The sequence below is a fragment of the Taudactylus pleione genome, unplaced genomic scaffold, assembly GCF_031769625.1.
Source record: "Taudactylus pleione unplaced genomic scaffold, aTauple2 ptg000206l, whole genome shotgun sequence".
NCBI lineage: Eukaryota > Metazoa > Chordata > Amphibia > Anura > Myobatrachidae > Taudactylus > Taudactylus pleione.
Window position 1 is genome coordinate 11,907,009 of NW_028284608.1, and position 10,472 is coordinate 11,917,480.

A 10,472-nucleotide genomic window follows, 5' to 3' on the forward strand; every position below is an offset into this window, starting at 1 on the left:
TTTTGTCCATGAAATATGCGACCGCCCTAACCAGTAGCCCATATATTTATCACTCATCCCCAACAAACCATTGAGACATGATGTGCTGGCAAACATTAGACAGTTACTGTCCAGGTCAATGTACATTACACGCAGCCAGTCATCCTATTGTAGAGATCGACAGCGTTCTCTTGTTTGTCTCTAAATAAATGCCTGGACAAGTGGCTGGTTCAGGAGCATTCGGAGTGCAGAATGCAACCAGTTAATTCACTTATTTAAATGAAAATAAGACTGAAAAAGCATGTGTACAGTAGCTGATAATGCATCAGACTATGCCACCCTATAGTGCTCAGCCTGCTTGATATGACCTTGATATACTGCTAGTAGTAGGTTTCTTACAGAATACAGGAAATAGTTTAAGATTCTGACTACTGACAAATATATTTATTTTATTTGCTTACACAATTGTTTATTACAGCAGTGTGAGGGTTAATATTTCAGTGTTATTGCAACAGGTCTCAGCCCTCCATTCCCTGTTAATAAGAGTCTCCACCCAGGTCTCTCCCACTGGGAGGCTGCACACTTCAAATTGACTCTCACAAGCAGCTTGATATCCAAGCTGTAGGCTGACTCTTTGGAGTGATGTTATGTATGCCCCCCCCCTTAACTTACTGCATATATACAGAGGAAAGGGATGCAGCCGTGATTGATTGTGACTGTAGACACTAAGGCAAAGAGTAGGAGACTTCGCTGATGGCACTGGACTGAGGGATGGTTAGAGCTCACTGAACAATCAGATGGTGACAGGTCAGCAAGGACAGCACAAGGCAGTGACATGGGAGAAGGCTTAGTAGAGAGACAGGATGCAGGTGAGGAGCTTGTCTTAAGGGATAGATTCTTGTCAGGAGTAGACTTGCTTTTGGGGGACATGTACTGTATTAGTAATTGTTAAGCATTACTGAAGTGTGTTTCAGCTGTAGACATATTTGAGCAGAACAGAGAGATATTAACAAAAAACTACAGTACAATGTTCTAGAAATCTATAAATGATGCTTATATGAAAGAAGTTGCAGGGGCATAGCACAAAAAAAAAGTTAAAGGGGTCAACATGTAATATGTCTACATTTATTCATGTATTTAAGGCTTTTTTATATGGGAGCGGAATCACACGTATAGACATAGCAGTAGCACTTGTTAATAATTGTAGGTAATGAATATATACACATTTTATTGGCAGTGCCTAACGCAGGTTATCACATTACTGGCAGTGCCTATCGCAGGTGATCACATTACTGGCAGTGCCTATCGCAGGTGATCACATTACTGGCAGTGCCTAACGCAGGTGATCACATTACTGGCAGTGCCTAACGCAGGTGATCACATTACTGGCAGTGCCTATCGCAGGTGATCACATTACTGGCAGTGCCTAACGCAGGTGATCACATTACTGGCAGTAGCTAACGCAGGTGATCACATTACTGGAAGTAGCTAACGCAGGTGATCACATTACTGGAAGTAGCTAACGCAGATGATCACATTACTGGAAGTAGCTAATGCAGATGATCACATTACTGGAAGTAGCTAATGCAGGTGATCATATTACTGGAAGTAGCTAACGCAGGTGATCACATTACTGGAAGTAGCTAATGCAGATGATCATATTACTGGAAGTAGCTAATACAGGTGATCACATTACTGGCAGTGACTAACGCAGGTTATCACATTACTGGCAGTGTCTAATACAGGTGATCACATTACTGGCAGTACATAACACAATATGTGCTGAGGGAGAGCAGAGTGTACATATTCGTCAATGGACGGCTGGTAGAGGAGAGGGAAGATTGTAAGTTTGCAATAGAGTTTTCACTAGAAGTTGAGTTTACAATTGACATAAAGTTAACAGCATATAGGTAAGAGTACGCCCAGGGAACCAGTAGCGCAGGGCCCAGTCTTTGCTATGCTCAAGGTGTCCGGGAAGCCAAGTGAGGAGCAAAGTGGCGCACAAGCACTCTTGGATGCCATGTCCAATGATCAGATGCACCTATCTCGTTTTATCCTGGACGCTTTGGATGGCAAAGTAGTCAACACTCGAGGAGGGGACTTGAGTCGAACCCCCCTTATTTGCAGTGCCCTTCTCCCTGAGCCACGGGCACGCCAGCGATACATGCAGCTACTGCTGGAAAGGGGTGCAGAGGTAAACAGCCGAGATCGTGCCGGGCGCACCGCACTCAGCTACTCTTGTGAGCGAGGCCATCTGCAGCAGGTCAAGATTTTAGTCCAACATGGAGCAGACCCAGAGCTACCCGACCTTTGGGGAAATACTGCTCTTATTTATGCATCCGTATCGGGTCATGCAGCAGTGCTGGACTTCCTGGCCAGGGCTTTCAAGAGACTGGGGCTTCAGATAGATCGAGCAAACCGGGTGGGTAACTCGGCCCTGGATGTGGCACGATATCTGGGATACAAAGACTGTGAACTGGTACTGTGTGGGGGCAACCTGGGCTGCAGAAATGAGGCCTATGACACTCCGCGTTGCCCATGGAGTGATCAGCAGCAAACTGTGGCTCGAGGAGGGGTGCACAGCTTCCTGCTAGGGAGGAGCCGCTCCCTGGCAACTCATCGGCAGCTTGAGTCCATGGATTCTATTGAGGAGGAAGATGGTGACAAAGGCAGCTGTGCCGCTGGCTCTCTGGGATTTTCCAGTGTGCTGAACCCCAGGCCTCGGTCATTTAGCCTCCAATATGGTGGGCATTCTGGAGAGCGTAAGGGTACCGGCCTCTGCTTGCCAGCTTTGAGCAGTGCTTCCATCCAGCTATCCACCAGCCTCTACTCTCCTCGACCTGCAAAGCAACATGAGCCTGCACTAGCCCCCTTACCAGGACCACTGGGTATTCTTCTTACACCACTATCCGCTAACCCCCCATCGAAGCATTTGGGAGCCAAAGACCACTTGCCTGGCTGCTCGAACGACACAGGATTGCGCAGGTTCAATGACACATATTACCAGAAGCGGAGCAGCCTCCCGTCCACTCTCTTCACCCCCACACCCCCAGATAGAGAGCTACTGAGCTGCCGCAGCAAGAACTCCGCCACGTCTCTCCCCCCTGTTACACCCAGTAACCCTTTCACTGTGCTTGGCAACAAACTGCTGAGACGTTTCACATTCCCCGAGTTTAAAAAACAACAGGCTCCTGCACCTGATGCAGGCAAGAGTCAGAAGCCTGCTGGGGACAGCAACAAAGGACCAGGGTGCAGGGGCATAGCCAGGTCAGAAACCTTCCCTTTCAGCAAAGCGCATCCACAAATGGTCAGCAAGCCCAGCGTGGACAGCATCAGCAGTGTCAAGTGTGAGTTTGACTTCCAGCAGCAAAGTGGGTCCTGAAGAAATATTTTGCACACCTTTTGCTTCCCCTCTTCCAGGCTCTCTGCTGAATGATTTGCGAAGCAATTGCCATGTATTTCGTATTTCAAGTTTTAAAAAGAAGACTTTGCCAACCACATGGATCTGTTATATAGTTAAATAAGGCCATTACAGTATACCCTAAGTTCACTGTGTTCACTGATATTTGCAACTACTCCACCCTGCCAAACAAGGAAACAATATGTCAGTCTGAATGGGGTTTTGTGAACACGTGATTCCAATGTGTCCAAATGTTCTGTATCCTATGTTAATAGCAATCTGATTCTGTCATGTTCCGAATGGCCCGTACACACAGGATGATCAGATAATGATCAAATATTGTTGTCTGATCGTCCTGCATGTGCTGGATGTTCGATATCGAACATTCAGCAACATGCACCAACCCCCAAACAATGTAACGACACGCGATCCCTATAGCAAACAGGCTATCGACCAGGTTAGCCTGCATACACTAACCTGGTCGCGATGATCGATAGCGACCATCCGTGCCCGCGCATCGACCATCGTTTGATCGTTTGAGGGGTTAAAAAAAAGACCGATGTAAACGATCAAACGATATCGTTATCGTTTATATCGTTCTTTTTATCTGACCGTGTGTATGCACCATAAGCCTGCATTGCAAGAAATTGAAGCACATGTCTGATTGGGTGTTATAATTATGCCCTAGTATATAATAGTACTGTGACAAACTACTGTACAATGTCATTTTTCCCCCAACTGTCTAGTGTTAGGATTGCTTTTTTTTTGTAATCCATTGTACAGTATTGTGTAACAATATTGATAAGTTCAGGTTATATGCAATGGTACAATTGTAAGGACAACAGTGCCAAGTAAGTGTCTCAGGTATTTAATGCATCAACAGCATTATCCCTGTTTAATTGTGACTTTTAGCACCTAATTTTAGCTCTCACAGACTGCAAGGGTCCTGCAGCTGAGGCTAAAGATGAATTACTGATGTACTTTATTGTTACAACTTGGTGGTTCATTGGTTTTGCTTCCTCAGATCGCATTTTTGTATACATAAAATTAACATAAAATTGATCTTTATTAAATGCAGTGTACATTTATATGTAACAGAACAATGCAATTTATTTTATTTGCTAACCTAACATAGTACTGCTGTTCAGTGTTTTGTTCTCGTTCATCTTGTTGCTATTTGCAAAGTGCTTTTTGTCACAGGCTAAATACACTGTTTATATTGGAGTAGCAATAGTGCCACCTACAGGATACATAAACAAATTACATAACGTGCTCTAAGTTATTCTCCACCTTCAGATGACTTTCATTTTTTTTAGCTTGCACATATGCTACACAGTTTTTGGTTAATACATTGTGTTGTTATTATTGTAGTTTATTTAAGTGGCTTTCAGTCATGTATTTCTATAATCAGCTAGATTTAAATGTGATCACTGCCGTGTTTGAAGACACCACCTTGCTGTCTGAATGTATTTGTAATAAATGAAAAATTATTTAATTCTATCCTAATGTGGCAAACATAAACATATCTGATATAAAGTCATGGATGAAAAGACCAGAAAGACACCAGAACAATAAGTAACTGTATTTTGTAAAAGCTCCAGGACAGCTGATCTTATACAGGAATTTAAAGTAATCTGAAGGTGGATGATTGCTGGTGCAAGACATGCTGGGATGTGTAGTTCAACAACAGCTGGAGGGTTTCTTATTGCCCATCCCTGCTGTAAGAGGATGAACTTTATGAATTCAATATAAGCTAGCTATATATGTAACAGGTATACATAATACTCTGTACTTTAAAAGATAAGTACACTATGTATATGTGTGTGTATATATATATATATATATATATATATATATATAGCGCATCCAAAGGAAACTGGCACTCAGAGGTTTTGAAGCAGATAAAAGTGTATTTAGGTCAACGTTTCAAGGCCGCAGCCCTGTCATCAGGACCACATCAGGGCATAAACCTTGATGCCAGTTTCCTTTGGATGCACTGCTTATTTGTTCACTAGGCACCGGAGGATTATATGACAACTTTTTTGAGTGCCGACAGGCTTTAGATATGTGTATATATATATATATATATATATATATATACATAGGCAAACGCAGGGGAGGTTTCTGGTTGCCTGGAAACCCCCCTCCCCAGCACGCACCATGACCACAGTATAAATAGTAATATAATAGAATTTTACTAGCGCTGCATATTTTTCTCAGCTTCACAAATAAAATCATTAGCACCACCTGTGGATCTTTTAACATGTATCAGCCAGTAACAAATAACCTGTGCACCAACTAGGAGATCTGGAAATCATGCAGTTAGGGATGCACTGCTATAGAGCCCAATATGTACATATACAGTATGTCCAGTGCAGTGCTAGGTTATTCTGCTGCTCTTTTAGGCTCCCGAACTTGCTCCAATAGTCTGGAATGGTGCCCACATCAAAAATAAAAACATTCAGCTCAGGCAGGATGGTCTTCTGCCGCATTTAATGGCTTACTGTGATCCCTGGTCCTGTATATGCTGGAATTATTATACACAATACACTTTGTATGACGCATTTTAAAGCTGGTCAAGTACTAAATCTGCCCTCTGCATGAAATGGCCACACTCGCTCTAAAATCAAGCATTTGGAAACCCCCATCTAGAAATCCTGCGTTTGCCACTGAATATATATATAAAATTTATTTGTATATACTTTATAGAATATACAGATCCTGACAAGCTATTTTATCTATGTATGGAACCTATGCAGCTATTTTTGCCTGTAACACAGCATTTCTCACGGCTGCCTTAAAGCTCATTATTTTCCCTGGTTTCCAAGAGTTTAATCCCCCATTGCTCACCGTCATTTACCAAACAAAGTGGGGCTTAAATCACAGCACTAATAGCTTTTGTGTGAGGTGTTTAAAATCCATTGATGTAGGTTAAATGGTGAATCTGTGGGATCTATACATTGCTCCCAGAGTTTGAAAAGCTTTCTCCTGCTGGGCCGGGAAAGAGGTGAGCCTTAGGGGAGCCGGTAAATACACTGCAATAAAGTGCAATAAAATGGCAAGCGATTACGTTAGCAAAAATTTACCTTAGGACCAATAGAGTAACATATACATATATATATATATATATATATATATATATATATAGATCACAGGGGCTCTGCACTCACCATAATAACTAATAATAATAATAATAAACATGAATTGATCAATGCATTTAAGCTTGCAGCCCATCGTCACGGGACCCCACTTTACTGCAAGTCCCTATTGCTCAGAATTATAACATGGACATAGCCATCACATTAGTGTTAAACTCAGGGTATGCTATCAAGGTTTAAAGCTCACAGCAACTTTGCTTTTAAATGTGAGACAGTTACCAAGCACACCTGTTGCAAAGCACCTAGGAAAACAGCTGACACAAGTTAGATAACTAGTTAAAAGGGGTGCATGAGAAAATGTGATCACAACAATGATTAATTATAAAAATTAATCATAATAAACAAAAAGCACTAATCCACGGCACTCACCATTCCTAGTTTTGGGGTGCAACATGGTATGTGACCACATTGTTTAAATAGAAATCACAGGGGCTCTGCACTCACCATAATAACTAATAATAATAATAATAATAATAATAATAAACATAATAAACAGTGGGGTTTTGGTTCATGAATTGATCAATGCATTTAAGCTGGCAGCCCTGAGTTTAACACTAATGTGATGGCTATGTCCATGTTATAATTCTGAGCAATAGAGTAGGGACTTGCAGTAAAGTGGGGTCCCGTGACGATGGGCTGCAAGCTTAAATACCATGCGGGCATGACTCGAGTATTCCCTTAGATCTTGCTGTACTATCTGATGGTTTATATGAAGATCTCTGTTGCAGGTAAGTTCAAAGATGTAGGGGGAGATTTATCAAACCTTCTAAAAAGGTCAAGTAGCCCATTGGATACCCTTAAAATCTGGACTGTAATGGGGGAGTTTGGGAAACTCTGCAGTACAGGCATTCGCTTAGAGCAGTGGTTCTCAAACTCCAACCCTCAAGTCAGAGGTTTCCAAACTCGATCCAGGTTTTAAGGATACCCATGTTTGGGCACAGGTGACTTAATTAGTGTCTCAGTCTTTTGATTTAACCACCTGTGCTCAACCATAGGTATCCTTAAAACCTGGGCTGTTAGGGTGCCTTGAGGACTGAGTTTGGGAATCTCTGCCTCAAGTTCCTCCAGCAGGTCATGTGTTGAGTATTTCAGTGATAGCAGGTGGGATTATTACTGACCCAGCAAAGCAGATTAACTCATCTATGAATTAAAGAGATCCACAAAACATGATCTGGTTGGTGCACTTGAGGACCTGAGGTGACAACCTCTGCCTTAGAGGGAAACAGACCACCAAGAAATACACGTCTGTCCACTCTGTGTAAACAGCATTTAAAAAGGTCTAACTCTAATATTGACCTGTATTTTTCAGCACAAAATACAAAAAAAAAATATTATGAGGTTAGAGTGCCTCTGGGCAACTGCATGGCCCAGGTGAGTGATTGTTTTAATTTTTTGTTTCTTCAAATATTTTTATTCAGATTTTCTCAATAAAACAATAAAACATACAAAACTAAAAAGCTGAGTCGGAACATTAATTGCAAGTTCAAACAGTAGAAAAATATTGTTAGCAAAGAACACTTACTGTAGCGTATATAGATAATATTCACGATTAGAATAACATGAACATATAATTCAGTGATATCCTCTACAAACAATAATAAAAATAAACCAACCCCTCCAAAAGGAAAAGACAGGGGAGGAAAGGATGGGGAGGAAGTAGATTTATAGCTGCTAAACAAAGTCCGTTTTGAAGTTCCTTATAGAACTGTCAGTGACATAACTCAGATTATATTACAATTTATTAATTATTTGTTAATTGTGTCAAGAAACCCTTAATCTGACCACCTTAAACATAATCAACAATATACAATCAAAACAATGTGCCTATAATAAAAATTCTGAATGTATAAAGAAAATTCCTTTTAGGGAGCTTCTAATAGTTTCTTATGTAGGTACCGTTCCGTGTTTTCAAATACTTTGAATATGTTATTCTGAATATCTTCAGATAAAGTTTAGATGTAAGGACCCCACTTTCTATAAAATCTGAGTACACCTTTGTCAATATCAGGAAAAGCAGACAATCTATCTAGATAGAACATTTTCAAAAACAAATGGTTCACAGCTGTTAATTTGGGAGAGGATTTTGAAATCCAGACAGTATAATTTTCTTGGCCACCATGGCAAGGACAGTGAGTTTCCAACCATCATTCAACGCCCAATTCTTAAAGCTTGCAAATAATAAGGCTAACGGATCCAAAGGGACCACGTGATGAAACTTATATCTGATAAAATCAATAATTTTATACCAACATTTCTGAACTGTTATGCATGTCCAAAAATGATGTAGAAAAATAGCAGATACAGCGTTACATTTTGGACAAATCCCCGTTTCCTCAGACATATAATGCGCTCGATGAGCCTGAGAAATATACGCTCTATGGACTGTCTTTATGTGGAATTTTTGCAAAAATACAGATTGAAGAAATCGTAATGTTGTTTCATAATGATCAAACAAAAGAGAACTGTCTTTGATCATGGGTAAGTCATGTCGCCAGGAAGATATTGTACGTTACCATATTTTAACATCCTTATGGTGCATACAAACAGTACGATTAAAATGCACTATATGAACGATGACAATACCGATCATATCGTTATCGTTCATATCGTGCATTTTTTGGTGCCTCCAACGATTTGCGATGCGCGGACACGTATGGACGATGAAGACATCGTCCATCGACAGTGCATGCAGGCCAACCTGGTCAACACCGACCAGGTTACTATATCGTTGATTGCGGGTCCATTGTTGGTGGGTTGGTGGTGTGCTGGATGATCGATATCGATCATCCAGCACACCCGGGAGATCATTCAGCGATATCGTTATCGCTGAAGGTCGTCCCACGTGTATGCACCATTAGGTCTAAGGAGTTCTACAGACAGACACCTAGTTCTATACGTAGTTCTCTTAACAAATGATTACAAAGTCATAAGATAATCTGTGTTCTCAAATGAGGATGCTGCCAGTGGAAATGAATTCACAAAATGCCTTATCTGAAGGTATGCATAAAAATGTTATTTGGTTGATCCAAATTTATTTTGTAAATCAGAAAAAGATAGTAATTTTCCCCCAGGGTCAAAAACATCCGCCGTGGAATGAAGTCCCTTATATTTCAATTGTATAAATGTGTAGTTCTCAAAGCCAGGTAAGAACAATGGGTTACCCCAAAAAGGTATCATATGTGAATATCCCAGATTTCTGTTCAATCTCTTATTAATTGCCCACCAGGCTAGATAAGTATCTCTGAAGGTGTAACTATGTCTCCCAACATTCTACACCTAGGTAGGCCATGCCTTGCTCATCTGAGAGCTCTCCTGCAGCCTCGCAACCACAGTCACGTTCTTTTAAAGCCACAAACACTTTCAGATACTGTAGGTCTGAAAATCAAGACAGTACAAAGACAATGGGGACTTTTGGATTGTATGGTGTGACAGAGTAGAAGGCGCAGGATGGAGGTAAGGATAACAAATTTACAGACATAGAGTCAAAGTAAAATTTTATTTATCCGTCCAAAAAATTTAATAAAATTATACAGTGTGTACAAGTCAGAACTTTCCAATGACTACAATAATACATGTGAGTAACATAAGTGTAAAGAAAATTATTCTGAATTTGAATAGGACTTCTAACCCTTGACTTTGGTGTAAATGTTGTTTCCACTTTCAATTGTGGACAAATTGTGAAACAAACTACAGTAATGTAATTAAGTTGGGACTATCTTGTCTTAAGCAAAGTCATTCTCTATGGAAGGGCACTGGGCACAGAACGGGGTCAAGTGACTATTTGACTAGGGTGCCAGTGTAGGGGGCGCCTAAAACACTGAATGAGTGACTTAATTGTCATCTAGGCTCCCTCAGTCACTGAATGTACTGTTAGTGCGATTTATGTTATTTTCTTAATCATGAAAAGTTTAGTCTATTGGAAGCTTTCTGTCATC

The 10,472-nt window shown here is 40.9% G+C and overlaps 1 protein-coding gene across 1 annotated transcript; it reads left to right on the plus strand.

Annotated features, from left to right (window-relative positions):
* Positions 1-633: 633 nt before the first annotated feature.
* On the plus strand, positions 634-5,225 carry LOC148517917 (uncharacterized). The gene has a single exon (XM_088478080.1). It carries the CDS (start codon positions 1,937-1,939, stop codon positions 3,359-3,361), a length of 1,425 nt encoding a protein of 474 aa, XP_088334206.1. The 5' UTR covers positions 634-1,936; the 3' UTR covers positions 3,362-5,225.
* The last annotated feature ends 5,247 nt before the right edge of the window (positions 5,226-10,472 follow it).

Excerpts from the sequence above, each read along its gene's own strand:
- LOC148517917 (XM_088478080.1), top strand. The coding sequence starts at position 1,937 with ATGCTCAAGGTGTCCGGGAAGCCAAGTGAGGAGCAAAGTGGCGCACAA.